At 39.1% G+C, this 19,797-nt stretch overlaps 1 protein-coding gene and 1 non-coding gene across 2 annotated transcripts; both read left to right on the top strand.

Moving 5' to 3' along the window:
- Positions 1-1,705: 1,705 nt before the first annotated feature.
- Positions 1,706-10,224, top strand: LOC143873531 (mediator of RNA polymerase II transcription subunit 10b-like). The gene is made up of 7 exons (XM_077376820.1): positions 1,706-2,435; positions 2,745-2,918; positions 3,075-3,155; positions 3,287-3,389; positions 8,024-8,113; positions 9,730-9,808; positions 9,967-10,224. Exons 2-6 carry the CDS (start codon positions 2,752-2,754, stop codon positions 9,799-9,801), a joined length of 513 nt encoding a protein of 170 aa, XP_077232935.1. The 5' UTR covers positions 1,706-2,435; positions 2,745-2,751; the 3' UTR covers positions 9,802-9,808; positions 9,967-10,224.
- Positions 10,225-18,358: 8,134 nt separating this feature from the next.
- On the top strand, positions 18,359-18,458 carry LOC143845788 (small nucleolar RNA snoR69Y). The gene has a single exon (XR_013234528.1). It is a non-coding gene; the product is annotated as a small nucleolar RNA snoR69Y (small nucleolar RNA).
- Positions 18,459-19,797: the final 1,339 nt, after the last annotated feature.

The raw sequence follows: 19,797 nt of genomic DNA on the forward strand, positions 1-19,797 counted from the left end.
TTAAGGTAAATTTGCGCCTCTGCAGAAACTAATTCCAACGCGGTTGCATCTCAACAGCCGCAGTTATTCGTAAAATAACGACGGCTTGCTTACCCAGGTATGCCGGCGGCCGAGCCGGGTAGCGCGTGTGTGGTATAGCCAAAAGCCCACCGGGCCCACTTGGTGGCTCATTCGTGTAGGCGCCCTTACTCCTCTTCTCATTCACAAACCTAAAGAAGTGAAAAGATATATAAACACATGAAGCTTTTCTCCACTTTCTAATTGGGACTATTCACTTTTGTAAAGGAAGTGAACAAACTCATTCTCCAAAACCAAAGTGGCTTCTTTTTTTTAAACAAAACTTTGTAAAATACTAAAAGGGCCACTTTTGTATTAAAATACCAACACCTAATGGGCCGTAACACAAATAAACAAAATGAAAAGATAGTAAAGAGGGAGAATGGGTTTGATTGAGGCAACCGGACTTCCTAACAGCTCGATTCGAGAGGAATCATGACTCTCCTACAAAGGTTCCTTTGCTGTAAAATTATCTTCTTACCATTTCATTGAATTACTACTACATAAATACAATCAAGATGGAGTGCCACACAACAAGCCCATTTACCCACTAACAAGACACATCACAAATAACAAATCCCCACAAACCTTAACTACATAACCATAACAACATTCTAACTACCTACTGTAGACACCCCATTTTGACCGGACCCTTTTCTCCAAAATCGAATAAATTCTCCGAAACCGAGTCTCGAAACTTCTGTAAAAAAACCGAGCCTTGAATGCGAAGGAACCCGAAAGAATATTCATTTACAGATTATTTTCAAAATCTTTTGGAACCCGAGTGATACCTAAACCCTATTGGTCTCTTTGTTTAGTTACCCTTATATTTCCATTCGTTTTCGCAAAAAAAATTTGAAAAATTACCCTTGAGTTTTTGGTATTGACACTCCTTTATTTACACCCCTAAAATCCAAATGCTTGATTATAACCCTATTTTGATATTTTCGCTAACTCGTCTTGTCTGTTTTTGCTCAAAATGCTATCTAAATACTTGCTACCATTTGCAAGAGCATCGCTGCAAAATTACGGATAAAAGGGCGAAAGAATGAGGAAAAGACAGGCTAAATTGGTACCATTAGCCGGGGCTTCTTCCTCGAGTCCTGTCATGACCAGTTCTTCACTCTCTGTCCCGTCTGAGTTTAGTTCGTCTCTCTGGAGTATTAGATCCCATTTCAAGCCCGAGCCATCTAGTTCTTCTTTTCTTCTTTTTCATTCTCGTTGTGGACAGTAAATCGGGATCTCCCTCTGGGATCCTCAACTTCAGCGCACCTTTGGTACTTCAGTAGGGCGAGCAGTTTGATAGTGACTTCTTGCCATAAGACTCAAGGGCGGCGGGCCTAGGTTCGTGCCAATGCCATTGCTTGGAAGGAAAGCAAAATGAAGAAAATACACTCCCTTTGTTATTACCCGGACCACTTACCCCTACATAGTAAAAAGAGTAGTTATAAATGCACCACAAGGGCTGTGCATGGAATAGGAGGGGCGAAGTATATCATTTCCCATATAAAAGGGTGGGTGATTTATCAAATCATGGGTGTGCCAATACCAATCCAATGTGTAGCAAAAACAAGAACCAAATGCTGCCCTATTTCTCCCCAGACCACCCCTTTAGTCTAAAAAGAATGGTCATAAATACCTAGCAGAGGGGGGGAGAAACAATATCATTTCCCTATATACCATTGAGAAGGGGGATTGCTCATCTGTTCAAGGGGGAGCTGGTCTTCATTTCACAACAGAGAGGGGGAGAGGTAGAGGGAAAGAGAGGGTGCAGCAAAGAGGGAGCTCGACCTCCGCCTTTACCCCATCACCACCTCCTCCACCACTTTCTTCTTCTTCTACCACTATCTCCACACCAAACCCACCCTCTTCATTTCTCTTCGAAGCCACTATTAGAACCCATCTCTACACCACCTCCATACCACCATCACAACCATCAAAACCCACATCTAGCAAGGCCCAAACCCATAAACTCCAAGAAACCCACCGGAATCCGGCCATCCACCACTAAATCCGGCCGGATTTACTCAAGCCTCGCCATCGGACCCCTTTTCCATCTTCTACATCCACCATTATCAAGAGATCCCATCAGCCTATCATCATCTCTGCAAATTCAATTTACATCCTTACAAACCCCAAACCCATTTCGATTCTACCCTGAATCAGAGAAACCCAGTTCATGGTCTCAATTCCCACATCAATCTACCTTGCATTGATCCCCATTTTTCTCAACTTCTCTCCGCTTCTATTTAGGATCTGCTAAAGAAGAAGAGGTTTGCGGGGAATCGTCCGTCATAAAAATCTGTGATCTCCGTTGCCAGCACTAGTGTAAGGCCGGTCAACTATTGTAGACATCGGCACGAGCATCAATCTTCATCGTAAGTGAACCCTGTTGCCTTTAATTCTATGTTTATTCTCTACTTTCAGGGTGATATGGTCTTCATTTATCATTTAATTTTGCGTCTTTGCCTACTTCTATACCAGTAACGGATTTTTGTTTGGGTTTCAGTAAGGATTTACGATTTATGTTGGATGATTTCTACGCTCCAATGTTTTGATAAACATGTGGGGTTCTAAAAAAGCTCTTAAAGCGCTTTAAATACCACACATATTTCCTACAACTCTCTTATTTATAAACAGAGGCCACTGTTCTTGTACCATATAATGATCCTTGCCATAACGTTCAGGACCAGGATGGAGTCTTCTCAGAACTCCTCGTCTGGTAATGGTGGAATCGATCCTCAAGAGAATCTGAAAGAGGTCATAAATTCAATACAGAAGAACCTCGGCCTTCTTCACCAGCTCCACCTCACCGTCTCCTCCTTCAACGTCGCCTCCCAACTCCCCCTCCTCCAACGCATGTAATCCTTCTATAACCCTAACCCTAACCCTAACCCTAGGGTTTCAACAACAATAAAAAAAAAACCCTAGGGTTTCAAACTCTAAACGTTCCTCTTTTTCTTGTTTGTCCTCCTTCGGATTCTAGGGTTTTCTGATTCTAGGGTTTGGTCTTGCAGTAACGATGTCGTCTCAGAGCTCGACACGATGCAGAGATTGGCGGATAATTGCAACATTCAGGTTCCCATGGAGGTTGTAAAGTGAGTCTCTGTTGTGTTTTTGTTTTTAATTGTTGTTTTCTCTTACATAATTTTCCTCTTATTTAAATGTTTTCTTGTTCTTCTTCTTTGTTTGTGCGCGTGTGTGTGCGTGCGTGTTGGATGTTGTTTAGTTTAATCGATGACGGGAAAAATCCGGACGAATTCACGAGGAATGTGATTAATAGCTGCATCTCTAGGAATCAGATCACCAAAGGCAAGACCGATTCTTTCAAGGTGCGCTTTTCTTTCTCTTTCTTTCTTGCTTTCTTTTAGAAAATTAAGATCGGTTTTCATTTCAGTAGTCCCAATTTGCATCTGGTATTTTTTCTGGGTTTTTTTTTTTTTTTTTTTTTCATTTAAGAAAACCGGGAAATTTCATTCTATTCCACCCATAACACGCGTTATTTGTAGTCATGGATGCTAGAAATGGTTAACCATGATAAGGGCGGAGCCAGGAATTTGCTCTAGCGGCAAAGAATTTTATTTAAAAAAAACAATTACCCGGAATTTATTTATCTAGGTACCGGAGCTAGCACCTTAAATTTTATTTATATGAAAAAAGAGTACAAAGATGTGTAAAGCCCACAGACCCTATTGATCATAGCCTTCTTTTCTCAACTGAATATCTTAAAAAATTTATCATACAAAGAAGTGTAAAGCCCATGAGCCCTATTGAACATAGAAACTTATAGCATTACGAAGTGTGGGTCATAAGAGTCACAAAACCTCCTACAAACATTGATGCTCAAGTCTAATCTATAAATTGCAAACATTGTGCACCATTTAGCCCCTTGAGAACATCGCATGGTGTTGAAATAATCTTTTTTCAAGCTGTTCGCAGTAATTCACCACAGTCCAAATGAAACAAGGATATAAAAGATATCACTCAAAGAACTGTGAAGCCCATGTACTGAACATAGAAACTTACAAACATAAGAGGTGTGGGTCATGAAAGTCACAAAGCCTCCTACAAACTTTGATACTTTTGTGAAAACATAAATGAGAAACAAGTGTACTAGAGAACACAAATGAGGAACAGATTCTATTTAATTTACCAACTAGGTTTTAAATTTCGGTTTTGGTTTCAATTTCGGCGGAAATCTTGTAAAATCACATAAATGTATGGAAACATATGCAAATGATGATTTTTTTTAATCTTTTAAAAAAACATATGCAAGTGATAAAATTTTAAGATAAAACTTTGGGAAATGCTAAAATAAGCACAAATACATACTTAAAAACTACCACATAGAAACAAAACCATCTATAATGGTTTAATCACATCAGGCACCTAGTGATATGCGCTATCGCGCATGTCTAGAATAGTAAAGTCAATAAAGAAGTGCCATATAATCAAGGTTTTAAATTTCAGCCGAAATCCGAAATTTTAGATTTCGGCCAGGACTAACACCGAAAGAAAAAAAATGGGGGCGAAAGAGATGTGTGGCTGAGGGGAGGAGAGAAAGAATGCATGCATGGAGATTCTTTGGTCCAGGATTTTGGCCGACATTTTTTTTATTTTTGTAAAGCTTAAAAAGTTGGGTTGGGTTGGGTCGAACTCGGGTCGGGTTCGGGTTCGAAAAAGGGTTCCTCGGGTCGGATTGAACCTCATCGGGTTGGAACTCGGGTTGGGTCGAGTAAATTGTTCCTTGGGTTGGCCTCAACTCGACCCATGCTGCGGTGATGGGTTGGAGATGTAGGGTGGTTTGTTTGTTTTTTTTTGAATGGTAAAAGTAAATTCATTAAGAAGATATAGGGTGGTATTATTCCTCATAATCGTTGCCGTCGTCATATGGGTCACACCTGTTGAAGTCACTCGAAGTCACTCGGGGTATATTTTCAGACTACAAACAGCCTTTTGCAGCCACTTATTTGGGTGCCTCACATATGGTAGTTTATTTCCCCATCCCATTCATTAAGGCTGTGTTTGGTTGCCAAAGGGTGGGTGGGAGAGTGATGGAATAAGAAGTCAAAAGGGAGTTGACAAGCATAGAAGATGTGTAGGATTTGTGTAGGAGAATAGGGGAGAGCGGTAAGTAGTGTTTGGTTGCACGTCAAACATCTAGAACAGGTGTGGAAAATGTAGAACAGGTGTGGAAAATGTAGGTGTGTCATTATCAAAATAGAGAGAGAGAGAGAGAGAGAGAGAGAGAGAGAGAGAGAGAGAGAGAGAGAGAGAGAGAGAGAGAGACCTTTTCTACTCTTCTTTTGTCTGAAAACCACATTATTGGTGAAATTTAGTTGGAAGATCAGAGGAGAGAACATTTCAAAAAGTAGGGCACCACGTAGGAAAAAAAGCAATGATTATATCCCCATGATGTCTGGATATCAGATGGAGTTTCAATGCAAATATAGCAACCGAATATGCTTTGGCGATTCATTGGAGGTTCATTAGCGTTTTGAAACGCTAATGATCTCCTTGCTTTGAGAAACCAAATAGGGCCTAAGGATTGGTTATGTAGCTAGTTGAGAAAGTGCTCTTTAAAACGTGGTAGAAATGCAGAAACTGCCAATAAATCTTCTAGGCATGATTCTCCGATGCAAAAAATCTTGGGGATGGAAATGCAGATGAAATAGATCCTTCCACACAAGAATAGTGAAACCCCTTTATTTCTAAATGCAAACAAGATATGGACACTATTAAACAAAGCAAAGAGCTTACAACGATGTAAATTACTAAATGTGGATTTTATATTGCTCCGATTTGGTTTGTAAAAGAGTGCTTATCAAATGCTGCACTTGCTCGAACAAGGGTTGCAGGCACTACATTGTTACCCTCAACTTCTGGACTTTTTATGCTTTTCATCGGTACATTTATGAGACAAGACTTTATGGTTCACAAATACATGTTTATATGGTTCACATAGAGTCTTGTCTCAGTAGTTCCATGAAACAAGGAAGAAGACTCGCACAAAATACCCATGGAGGTTGCAATAACCATCATCATTTGCTCCTTAGCTTCATATAGGGTACCGATGTATCCAGGACATCGGTTTATTATACTAGGTCCAGGACATCGGTTCATTATACTAGGTCTTAACTTCGCTAACATCGGAATGTTGTTGGCCGTCGTCACCGTTGCTTCACTGATTTCCACGGCTTATCAAAGGAAAATCAAATGGTTTCCTTACTTTTTTTGTGCTCTCCCATTGCTTTCTCTCTTATATGTTCTGTGGGGATGTTTAAGTCTAAAAAATGAAGCTACGCCAAATATAGAGGCCGGAGCTTCAACTGCACCCATTGGTCGGTTAATCTGTTGAAATTGAGGATGAATTAGCCATGAGACTAAGTTTTCAACCTTTTTTCAACCGCCTTTGCCTTTGGTTTTCTTTTATGGGTCAACTTCTCTCACATTTATGCACAATGAACATTGTTGTGACATCCTCTCAGCAACAACAATGAGGTATATATCTGTTAATTCTCCAATTTTAAGGTTTTTTTCTTGGGAAATGTAATAGCACATATTTAGATATTTGCACAAACCCAGCTGTCTTTTCTTCTGTAATTTGTTCTTGAGTGCTTTTTGGAAGGGAGCTTACACCCGCTTTATGATTCACACTGGCTATGATTAGTCCCTAAGGGTGCGTTTGGATCGTAGGAATTGAGAATTAGAATCAAATGGTTTTATGATGATCCAAACCATTAAAATATATATACTTCATTGTTGTTGCTGAGAGGATGTTGTAGCAATGTTCATTTTGTAGAAACGTGAGAGAAGCTAAATCATAAAAGAAAACCAAAGGCAAAGGCAGTTGTAAAAAGGTTGAAAACCTTATCCTGGGGCTAATTCATCCTTAATTTTAACTGATTGATTGGCAGATTGATCGACCACTGCGGGTGCAGTTGTAGCTCCGGCCTTTAAATCTGGCGTAGCTTCATTTTTGAGACTTAGCTATCTCCATAGATCATATAAGAGAGAAAGCAATATGAGAGCACAAAAAATGTAAGGAAACTATTTGAGTTTCCTCTGATAAGCTGTGAATATCAATGAAGCAATGGTGATGATGGATAACAACATTCCGATGCTAGCGAAGATACGACCTAGCATAATGAACCGACGTCCTAGATCCATTGATACCTCAGATGCAGCTAAGGAGCAAATGATGATGATTATTGTAGCGTCCACAGGTATTTGTGTGATTTTTCTTCCTTGTTTCATTGAACTACTGAGAGACAATATTCTGTGAACCATATAAATATTTATTCCTATTTTAGAATTGTACCGATGAAAGAGTAAAAAATCCAGAAGTTGAGGATAACGCTGTTGTGGTTGCAATGCTTGTTCGTGCAAGTGCAGTATTTGATAAATACTCATTTTTTTAACTCCTTTGCCCCTGGGGCATACGCCTTTATGATATTGCATTTTAAGGGTTTTTGATGTACCCCATGACCGCCTTGGAAAGCACTGGGCATTAGACTCGCATAGATTTCTGGGTTTCAATATGGTACGAGCTGGAGATTATCTCACTTTAGTTAGTTTGTAAGGAGACCTGGGATTTGCTTATGCAGAACTCCTTTCCCTGTATTTGAGGTTGGCACTGTCTTTGAGTTTGATTGGACATTGTATTTTTTCCCTTCCTCTAGTGTGAAATAGGTATCTACCTCAAACACTCAGGAAAGGCAACTCAGTAACTCCTTTTCGTTTATAATTTCTATGAAACACGCCAATCTTTATCTACCAGTATACAACTCTTTCAGTCCATTTTTTGCATGCAAACATCCAGCTTATTCTGGGATTGCTCTTTGTAACATGGAGGATTCTGACTCTGAATGGAGCTTCAACTCATTACGATTCCTTTTTCACTACTGATGGTATCTGGTAATTTTGTGCTTATTACAATGGCTTTATATCCTTGTTATGGTTGTAGGGTCTGCGTAAGCACCTGTTGGAGGAACTTGAACAAGCATTTCCTGATGAAGTGGAGGCGTATAGGGAGATCCGTGCGACTTCTGCCGCTGTAAGTGGCAGGGAACTACCACAATTGTGATGTTAATATTGTATTATTCTGCTAATCAAGCTGCATTTATATTGGTGCTATCTATTGCACTTGTATACCTGTTTTGATGATATGATATAGTGGAGAGGAACCCCAAACAGTTTATTTGTTGTTTTTTTTTTGGAATTTTTTTATTTGTTGTTATACCTTATTTTTATTGTGCTTAATGTTGTTGATCTGTTGACTGTGGATTTCATTAAACAATGTCCATTGCAAGCAATTGTTTTTAGCTTTTTGGATAATACAAAGATCACTGCGTACAAATTGTGTTTGTTCTCTCATAATCTTATGTGAAAAGGAGTATTTTATTTTTTCCTACATGGATGGAACCGTTGTTCTACGGCGGAGCCTGTAGCTCAGTTGGTCAAGGCTTTATGCCTTAATCTTTAAATTGCATGTTCAATCCCAGATTACTTGCCCTGCACCCCTGTCCTTTTTTTAAAGAAAAAAACCCTTGTTTTGGAATTTTTTTTTTTTTTGTAAATACAATCCTTGGAGTTTGACTTTAAACCCTCATAGGCTTATAACATACTTAGCAATAAAGGATGTGCTCTCGTACCTTTTGGTTTGAGTCCGATAGGATAACCTCACGCATACAGTCAATCATTGAATGAATCTTTATGTGAACATGCTATAAAAAAGTTGTCAGTTGCTGAGGCTTTCTGGTGAAAAAACAGATAACATGATTAAGGTACCTCTGATAAATATATAGCCATGTAACTTGAGCTATTTAGGAATTGGGTTGACACTGCAGACAGGGTCCATGCTCCAGAGTCTTCACTGTTCTCCAAAATGTATCTTTCATTTTAGTTTTTTTAACTTTGTAAGGTGAATCAATTTTTATGAAGGTCCCGATTACGTCAACATTTGTGTAACTAGGAATACATATTAGCATTCCACATTATCAAATATCATTGAAATGGATTTACATTGATAAATTAGTGCACTTGTATTTGATTGTGTGAATTTTTGTGCAAGGTAGATTTTTTTTTTGTTGGGGGTGGGCGGGGGGGTTGGGGGGGGGGGGGGGGGGGTGTATTAATTCATGAGGAATAGCTAATTCATGATTCCATCTCGAGGTACCATAAACGTCTAGGCTTCAACAAATTCATAATATGCCAATTTGAACTTAGTAGCGGTGCTTCTGTAAGTTCTCAATTACATATGAATACATATTAGCACTCCGCACAATCAAATGCCACTGAAATTGGTCTCAATGATTAAGTAGTGCACTTGTATTTTGTTCAAGGCTTCAACAAAGTCATAATACTCCAATTTTGAGCTTAGTAGCTGTGCTTCTGTAATTTCTCAATCACCATTGCAATATGCTAGTAGTGTTCCAAAGCTGTAGGCAGTAGGCTATTCAGATCATGATGTGTGGAAAACCTTGATATTAAGTATTGACATTCTGTGGATGTTCTTAACACAAGTTATTGGTTAGTTCATATGCTATACTTCTATGAATGGAAGAGTATTGGTTATTCCTTGATATGTACTCATATACTAGCCGTTCTTTATACGGGTCATTTGCTTATTATTGGTCACCTTGACGTCATTTTTCATGCCATGTGATGCAGGAATTGAAACGTCTAGCACAAGCACAGAGTATTTTACCTAATGGAGATGTGAAAGTCAAGAACGAGCACTGAAGACCTAGTGAGTGATAATTCCAGTTCTCTTAGTTCATGATGCTTCTATGAATGGAAGAGTATTGGTTATTCCTTGATATGTACTCATAGACTAGCCGTTCTTTATACGGGTCATTTGCTTATTATTGGTCACCTTGACGTCATTTTTCATGCCATGTGATGCAGGAATTGAAACGTCTAGCACAAGCACAGAGTATTTTACCTAATGGAGATGTGAAAGTCAAGAACGAGCACTGAAGACCTAGTGAGTGATAATTCCAGTTCTCTTAGTTCATGATGCTTTGACTTTGTTGAATGTTTATGCCCTATTTGTGCTGTAATGCCACATTTTAGGAAATTTCGCATGGATAATCTTTTGTAGCAATTTTATAATGATGTCATTCCATTTTATTTTATGTCGATTATAAATTTAAGATTATGGAAGTTCTCGTGAAGGTGTTAATTGGTTATGTTTAGACTCAGTCTTCATGTATGTCTTCTAGAAAGGGAGTTAAATTTTGTCATCAATTTTGGATGATACATAATGTTGGCTTTCCTCAAAAGAAGATATTGAGAATTCCATTGCCCCCGCACTAGTTGTTCAAATGCAATTGCCTTGTGCTTCCTTTGAGGTAGTGCTACATTGCATACATCCTCTAATTGTCACGCCACTCTTTATTTTTGTTTATTGTGAACTAAGCTATTTTTGTCCTTGAAGTGCTTGTCTTTTTTTACCTCTCCTCAAATGGATATTGTTAATATTACCATGGATCATAAAATGGTCGCTGACGTTGAGCTGCTATGGAATAGTACTAATTATATGCTTTCCCTTGACACCATCCAACTAATCCGTACTTTTTGTTAAATTCAAAATAATAAAAATTCCGGAAAAATAAAAATAGAAGAGTAGGAAACTCAGGACGAAAGAGGGCAGTTACATTATTCAGTAAAAAAAGTTTAAATAGGAAGGGAAAATTCTTTCGTAATAGTGAACAGAAGTAATGTCCTAGCCTTACCGTTAGAAATTTTTTTTAATGTCCTATTCTTACCATTAGAAAAAAAAAGAATGTCCTAGCCTTGCCTTAGAGCTCAAATCCACTTGTAGACGCTTATTCTTGGAGAGGAAGGGAAATTAAGGAGCGAATGCAAGTATATTTTATTATTTTTCTGGGCAGTGATGTTATTCTGTTGTTCGCTTTTATGCTTAGAAACCTCATATGGATTTCATTGGGAGAATTAGGAAGATAGTTTTGGTGTTTTATAAGGTTTGTGGGGGAACATAGGGGTGGAGCATATCCATTGGTGGTGGGATCATTATGTGGTCATCGAGGGTGACTTTTATTATCTTGCATGTTTGACTCATCAAAGTTCTAGAGATTTGGTTATCACCTCGTGGACTCTAAAGGATTCATGATGGATAGTTCGAAGAGATGATGGACTCCACTTGTACTTGGGGGGAGGAATACCTGAAAAGAGAGAAGAGCTTTGATGATTTTCTATACTTGGGGGGGGGGGGGGGGGGGGCACTGTTTAAAAACTCCCATATTCTAGTGTCAACTCCCCCAAGTTGACTCAATTCGACTACTTTTTACTTGGACCGAGTTTTACTCTATGCCCGAGTTTTAAACAATTGTTTCAAGACAATTTTATTTGTGTTTCCCTTGGAGAATGAGAATCATGCCCAGTGATGAGTCGCAAAAAAAGAATGTATATGTATAGAGACGATGAATTTGACATTGAATGGAAGCACCGTGTCTTCTCTCTTTCTTTCTCCTCCTCTTCCTCGACGATAATTTGATGTTGAATGGAAGCCCCATGATCTCTTTCTTTCTTCCTCTTTCTCCACTTGCTCTCTAATGGAAAAAGTTAGTTTTTCTGACTTTTGTCCTTTAAGAAATCAATTTAAATATTATAAAAAGCAGATGATGGGGGCGGAACGGATAGAAAAGGTGGCAGAAACAGAAATATCATACCCACCCTCCCCCTTCCCAAAACACGCACTCAAACACAATGTAGGGGGAACACCAGAACTCACTTTGACTAGGTTGCACCTGGCCGAAGAAACGCACACTGCTATTCTGCATCTCCAAACTCATACAAACCATTTAACTGAGCCATTTTACAGCCATTTTTGGTTTTACATCAACAATGATGGTGGGCTTTGACTTGAGGTCATTATGCAAAATCTTCAACTACACACGAGGTTGGCGAGAGCTCCAAAGTTCTTCAAGAAATTTGTTTCTCAGCCTTCCTTGGACTTACTTTGCTACTTAGCCCTACGTCTCCGAAAACAACGCCGCAACTCTTTTATGCTATACTTTCTCGATGCCCAAGTTTCTCTATTTGATTCTGGTACAAAAGAAAAATAATAATTCGGGTGATCTTATTTGGCAACGTAAGTTCAAGGTGATCCCTATTCATGTTTGTAGCCAAACAGAGACCAACTTACAGGCAGTAGAAACACAAAATTAAAATTTACATTTGCAGCTGGTGATAGCTTCATTGATAGAGTTACCTTTGATTGTAATATCCATTCCAGCGACTCTTCACGCCCCAATTGTTGAGTTTCTTAGCATCTTGCGATATCTCTGACAGTTTTTTCTCAAATCTTGCAAGTTGCCTATTTTTATTCCTGGATTTATACTTAAAATTCTTTCATTTCTGGTGGTGAATGTTTTCTGATTTTGGGTTTTTACTATTGAAAATTCCACTTTCTCATTCTAGTCTTGTCCCCTGCAATTATTCATTCATCTATTTCTGTAATGCCTACAATCGAAGGAAAATTGCAAGGAAAACCAGTCAGGTGAGAGGTTGGTTTTTTGTTTCTCCTAACACAATACAGATTGTACAATTACCATAAAGTTTTTTTTTTGGGTGAGTGCAATTACCATAAACATGGCATGGGCCTCTTTTTAATTTTGGTTCTGGGCATGTCCATGACAATGCTGGCAGGCACGCATCTGCACTCCAATTCATACAAACACACTAGTACATGGTCTCTTTTCCTATTTCTCTCTTGTTGCTTCCTCTTTCTTTCCTTTCTCTCTTCTTTCAATTTCTTCGTTTCTTTGTGTGTTCATTCCAGCTCTCTTTTTCCGTGTAATTTACTAGATGGCAACATGTATCTAGCGTGCTACTCTTCCATGGGGAGAACAAATCTGAAGCCCGCAGTGTAGTTATACTTTCTGTACACTATGAATTCCTAGATTTATTGTTTCTGATTGCAAGGGCATTTAGAGAAGAAAGGGTTGAGGATTCTAAACAGTTTCTGACATCCTCAAGATCTTATATTCATGGGCAATCAAAGTTATTGGTCGTGCTCCAGCACGCCAAAATAGCCACACTTCCCTTCTGCTTCCTATCTACACAACAAAATCATACCACAATTTCCTTTCAATAAGATTTCATTCAGTCCCAAAACTCCCACCACTGGAAATAGCTACAAGACTGGTTGGAAAAATAACCAGAATCAAAGTCACAGCACCTGTCTGTGAATGTTAAGGAGATTTCCCCAACTTGTGCTATCTTATTCAGGTCTGGTTCTTCCTGCCCAGAGACCTCATTGTTTTTGTTGTTCTCACCGTCTGAACACACAAACAATCCTACATCTGCCCCCTCTTCCACCGACCAGTTGGGTTTCTCTTCACATTCACCACACTTGGTCTCTCCATTATTTGATTCACCATCCATGCTCTCCTCAGGTTTTTCCAGCTGATCACGCAGGCTCTGCAACTGTAAAACCACAGCAAAATCTTAGTAAACTCTAGTTTAGATGGTCTATTGAGAGGAAGTAACCCCCTCGAAAAAGCTCAATTGGGGTAAATGAGTGAGAATGGAAGGGAAAGGAGTTTGTAGACCTGTTTCTGTAGGCACTGTTTGTCTCTCTTGAGAGAATCAAAACTAGATGCCAGAGCATCATTACTGTCTTTTAGCACGTTGTAGTCCCGCTCGAGCTGCCTCGATTTTCACCTGGCTCTCCTGTTCTGGAACCATATCGCGACCTGAAGGGCTGCAGCCTGAGATCTCTCGCTACCTGCAGCTTTGTCCCTGGCTCGAGCTTCGTCTCCTCTTTGAACAGACACCCCAGAGACTTGATCTGTTCATCACTGAACCTCTTATTCTTCTTTTTCATTTTGAGAGATGAATCTCCTGTTCTTGCTGGTGGAGAGTCCTCTTTCACTCTCCATACTCCAGTTACAGTTCTTCCAGCTTTTGCAGGTGCACTTGCTTATGTAAAAATATGATAAACCTCCTTACGAAAGAGAGTCTCCTAGAGGTTTTAGATTGATGGTCTAACCAACCAAATGAAATCAGATGTCGTGGGGATTTGGCAACTCTTTCTGTGGCCCTTCAACTTACATAAAATCCCATCTCTCTTTCTTGGAGCTGGGTGCTTTAGCTGCTTAGCTCCCTCTTCAATCAGCTTCTTCTTTTGAAATAAGAAAGGTACCACGTTGTATTTTGGGATTTTTGCCATTTAATCTTTAAACCATCTCTAAAGTCAATGTCTGTCGGTTTTCATTACCTGTTATATTTTTAAGTTCCAATTTTACTCTTTTAGTAGGGTAAGATCTAACCAATTTTACTCTTTTAGTAGGGTAAGATCTAAAGAAAGGGGATAGATGAGACGACACAGACCGTCAACAAACTCAACATGATCGCCACTTTCTAATACGGCATCTTCTCCTTGTGGTAGGTATCTAACCAACCAAAAGCTCCAGAGTTGATGGAACATTTTAGGCTAGGCCCTTTTAACCTCTCATGTACCAGGCTGGGTCCCACCTAGTCCCTTACCTAGGCAAGCCCCCACTTAGGACCGTAATGTTCCACCACGCTTTCGCATTCGTTGTGCTGGCCTTTTTTTTAGGTAGCCCTTTCTACAGTTCGCCTCTTAGGTGGTGGCCCACTATGTGGTAACTTCACTTTGGGGGCATTCACTATAGCTTTTTACTAAATAGCCCTCTCCAAAAGTCACCCCTCCCATGACTCATTACTCGAACACGTGATGTGGTGTCTGATACCAAATGTTAGATACCTGACCAATACGCCAAAAGCTCTAGATATTATGAAACACTTAAGCCTGTCCCGTATCAAGCTGTGCTCCCATTTCTTGACCGTAACACATGCCGTTGTTTCTTTTGACTTCTCATGTTCACCTGTTTGGGTAGAAAAACTACTGAAAATTTGTATGTGTAAAATTGTAATTTGGAAGGTAGTGATGAAGAGCAGTGCAACTTGGGTCGGGCTCAACCTGAACCCGGCGGTTTCAACCTGATTTTGGGTTGGGTTTGTTTGGCATTTCCTTGGGTTGGGTTGGGTAATTTCACTATGAAATTATCACTTTTTGGATATTACCTTGAACAAATCAGAAAATGTTGGTAAAAGTAGGGTATGTATTGGTAAATGAGCGTACATATACCGAGTGTTGTTTATCTGTCACTTGTAGCCAATGACAGGTTGCCATCTGGGTACGGTCAACGGCTCTGGATCAATGACCCTGGTGGCCTTTGATCTGGTCCCACACCAAACAGTTGATCCTTGGTTTACTCCGTTAATATGGAAAGGGATTTTCAATCTTTTGATGGCCCACCAGATCAACGGCTCTGATCATGCCAAGGGTCCACGATTCTTAGAACACGAGGTGGTGGGCCACCATGTCGATTGGCCATAGCCCAGCCCATTCAGTTGGTCCATTATTCTACCCGTTGGATGTAATCTAATTGATCATTTTTTGTTGTTGATTTTACAGACTATTGATCCAAGGGTTAGGGTTGTTTTCTACTAGCTGCAATCTTTAGGTTGCTCTATCTATACTATGTGTTGCTTACTAGATCAACCCTCTTCATTATCTTACCCGTTCCTTTCATATTACTTAGATTTGGTGGAAGTAATTTTGGTAAAACTATCAAGTTGCCAAAGAAACGGAGTTCACAATTTAGAGAAAAATGATGTAAATATAGTTAATTTAGAGGATTGAAGGTTTCTCTTAAGTAAAAATGGACTAGGTTCAAGGTATCTTTTATTTTTCTGTGTAAATAAAGTAGGAAATTTGGAAAAATATTTAAAAAACTAAGAAATAAGCAACAATATTATCTCTTCCAAAATTGTTTCCCTTTGACATTCTCCCTTCTTCTTCTCCTAAGATTAGAAGCCAAACCAAATCAGTTCATCTTTTTCTCCATTTCTCAGTTCGACTCGGTTAATTTTCGGATTAAAACTTAAAACCGTGAACCGGACCAATGGGATTGGTTTGGTAAAATTCTAAACCGTGACCAAATCAGTGACCAAATCAATACTGAGAAAAAACGAACCAAACCGAAAGGCCCGGTTCGGTTCGGTTTATCAGTTTGGCCGGTTTTTTGTGCAGCCCTAATCATAGAGGTGCAACTCGGGGGTTGGATCGGGTTGAGGCCAACCCGAACCCAACCAGAGGAACCATTTACTCAATCCGAACCCGACCCGACCCGACGAACCACTTTTTTCTACTTGAACCCGATCCGCTCCAAGTTCCAAGCCAACCTTGAGTTTTTAAGCTTTAAATGTACAAACTAAAAACTAAAAAAATGAAAAAAATAAAATTTGTCAGGTTTCATTTGGGTCAGGTAGCCTAAGCCTTCAGCTCGAACTCAACCCAGGTTAGTAAAACTCAACCTAAACCCGAACCAGACCCAAAAGATACCAAATCCAACCTGACTTCTTTTTTTTTTCACTTGGGTCGGGTCGGGTCGGGCTGTTGGGCAACCTAACCCGACCCGAAACCCGAATTTGGGTTCCATATGAAGAAGTTAAGTATATGTGTTTTCCTTCTTCAACATTGAAATAGTCTCCACACTCCACAATGGACGGTTTGGATAATCCTATGGTGCGGGTCATAATGTACTTTAATAAAGTGAGGAGTGTGATCATCAAAATATAGTAGTGCGGATAACATTTCCCTTTGTTAATTGTTAGTCCCTGTTTGGTTTGGATTTTGAGAACTGATTGTGAGTTAAAAACTGATTATTGGTGACTCACTATTGGTTCTCAAAATCCAAAACAACCCGGCTTGAGTTGAGGTGGTCAACAATTGGTACCATATCAAATCGGGTCAACCCGACCCAACCCGAATTGGAAATCGGGTTGAGGAAATTGCAAATCGGGTTGGGTTGGAAAATATGGGTTCCTCGGGTTGGGTCGGGTTGAGACCCAAGTTGCACCCCTAACGATGACGAAAAAACTATTTTTCCTTATTCACTATGTGCGGGTCAAATTACAGAAAGTTTGATATTATGAATGCAGGACACTTGTAAAAATATGGACGAATTCTGGGCACCTTAAGAGGAACAACAATTATGGAAACCTCAATAGATTGGAGGGCTAGGATCAGCCTGTGGAAATTATTTTACAGGCACAACCTATTTATGTTGTGGTCCATCACATGGACGGTTTAGATCAACCTATGATGTGGTAAGTACAATTCTTTGTCCCAAAATTCTGTGAGAGTTACCTATCACTTTTTTTGACTTTTTTTAACAAAGGCACTCATTCAACCCACATGTTTTCAATCCTACCCCTTCCTTTATGCTTTTTAACAAAGGTGCCCATTAAAGCCACATAATTTCAATTCTGTATGCTTTTTAACATAGTGACGTTTTCCCTTAATGATCCAACGGTGAGATCTCTCACACGCTAACAGAATTAACATTAGAATCTCAACCATTCCCCCAGAATCTCTTCTCCAAACAACTTCTTAATCATCCAAAACTTTCCCAAAAACTCATGCAATTCTTCAACAACAAGTCATGCAAGGTAATTTCTGTTTTTTACATCTTCCTGTTGTAATGTTATCAGTATTTTAATGAGGGCACTCCTCCTTACTTTATTAAAAGTACGGTATGACCCGCACGATAGGATGATCCAAACCGTCCATTAGATGGGCCATAGCGTAAATAGGTTGTGCCCCGAAAATCATTTCTATAGGTTGATTCTATCATTTAGATTGGAGGGTTAGGATATTCCTATGGAAATGATTTTGGGGCACAACCTATTTAGGCTGTGGCCCATCTAATGGACGGTTTGGATGGGCCATACCATACTTTTAATAAAGTGAGGAGTGCCCTAGTGCTCATAACATTTCCCATTTTTTTATGGGAATCTTCCTCTTGTTATTTTCATAGTGAATGTGGCTAATGAGTCCAAACGTGCCGATTAAAAATGAGAATTACGTAGCTGATGTACATGGGCATTTTGGTATTTCCCCAACACTTGCCCTAACCCTAACCCTAACCCTAACCCTAGCTTCACTATTAAAACCCTTCACTTCCAACCCATTTTTCGCATTGGAGACAGAAAGAAAGAAAGAGAGGCCTTTCATCTGCTCCCCAAAGCAGAGGAATCCTCTTCTTTCTAGATCAACCTGTTAATTCTGTAAATGGGTATTTTGGTGTTTCCCTTTCATTCCTGTTCTCTGCACCCATATCTTTTCTTCCTTTTTAATTTTACATTTTTTTTCTTCTGTTCTCTCTTAATTTATAGCAAAACAGCTTTCTTCTCCCCTTTCTGATTCTTTGTTTTCTCAGTTTTTTCTATGAAATTATGTTGGTTATGCGATGATGATATTGATAATCCCAGCTCTATGAGACCTTTCAGTTGAAGGTCAGGGACAATACTTTGTAACTCATATCTGAGTATCAAAACCACATATTTTCCTTCTGTAAGTTACTGAGATTACCCTTTTTCATCATATTTCTAGCATGGTTTTTCATTATATTGGATTTCATTGCTGAAATTTTTGTGGGTTTCCCATTTTTACCTTTGCTAATTCTGAGATTTGTCAAAGAATGAGTACTTGTACAATCTTATGAGGGAAACTGTTTCTCTTTTTTTCCTTTTCTTTTCTTTTCAAACTTCTTTTTTCTGTATATTTTCTTTTTGAGAAATGTCATCAGCACTACTACTGTATTATGATTGTTATCAGCATTACTGTATTTTGATGAGGGCACTCCGATCCAAACCGTCCGTTAGATGGGCCAGTTGATCCTAACCCTCCTATCTGAATGTTAGAGGGTTGATCCTAAATCAAGAATAATGAAAAAATGCATCCTTTAATATGGGTTTAACCCATTGATTGAGATCTCAATCTTGGATTGAAATCTCCATTCAAGATCGACCTTGACCCATTGGCCCCCCCTGTAATAGTCTATCAAGTCGAGCCAAGGTCACCAAGAACAAGACTTCCTTGTTAATCTCTTTCCTCTGAAAAAGGCCTAAAACTGTGCAATTTTTTCTCAAGAAAATGAACATTGGGGTATCCCAAAACACCATGGGATGAAAAGCCGTGAATCAGATTAAAGGTTGTCTACCAAATCAATAGATTATCACCAATGTGCAATATTAGCACCAATGTGTAATATTGTATGTATAAAATTGTAAATTTAGTGCATTCCTAGCATTATTCTATTTCTTACTTGAGGAATGATAGATGCAAGGACCCTCTTTATGCAAAGGGCTAAAGAAGGGCCCTTGGTTAAGTGCAACTGAATTCAGTTTCTCAACGTTAAAAATGGCGTGGATCTATTCAAGGGCCATTATCTGGACCTTGCATAAATAGAGCCCTTGCATCTATAATGTAAATAGGCTTTAGGATGATCATAACCGTACGATCTATAGAGGTTTCTATAATTTTAAGTCCCTATACAAATCGGACGGTTATGATCATCCAATGGAGATAATCTATGGGGTAGCCTGTTTATGCTGTGGCTAACTAATATAGAGCTTGTTCATATCTCGAGACATAATAGATAGGAATTGATGAATTCGGGTCAGATGTGGAATTATTTTTCCAAAATCAGAATTTTTTCCTTTGTAAAGAAAATTGCAAACCTATTGGACTCTGGAATTTATTTTCCATAAAAAAAATTTTCATGTTTCAATAATTTTCTTTCCCTAGTGAGCAAAAAATTGCAAATCTACTTGTCCAAGGAATATTTTTTCATGAAAAAGTTTTACTTTCAATAATTTTCTTCACCTAGTAAACTT

The sequence above is a fragment of the Tasmannia lanceolata genome, unplaced genomic scaffold (genome assembly GCF_043159265.1).
Source record: "Tasmannia lanceolata isolate RefF3 unplaced genomic scaffold, GAP_Taslan_0.1 ptg000002l, whole genome shotgun sequence".
In the NCBI taxonomy this organism is placed as follows: Eukaryota; Viridiplantae; Streptophyta; class Magnoliopsida; order Canellales; family Winteraceae; genus Tasmannia; species Tasmannia lanceolata.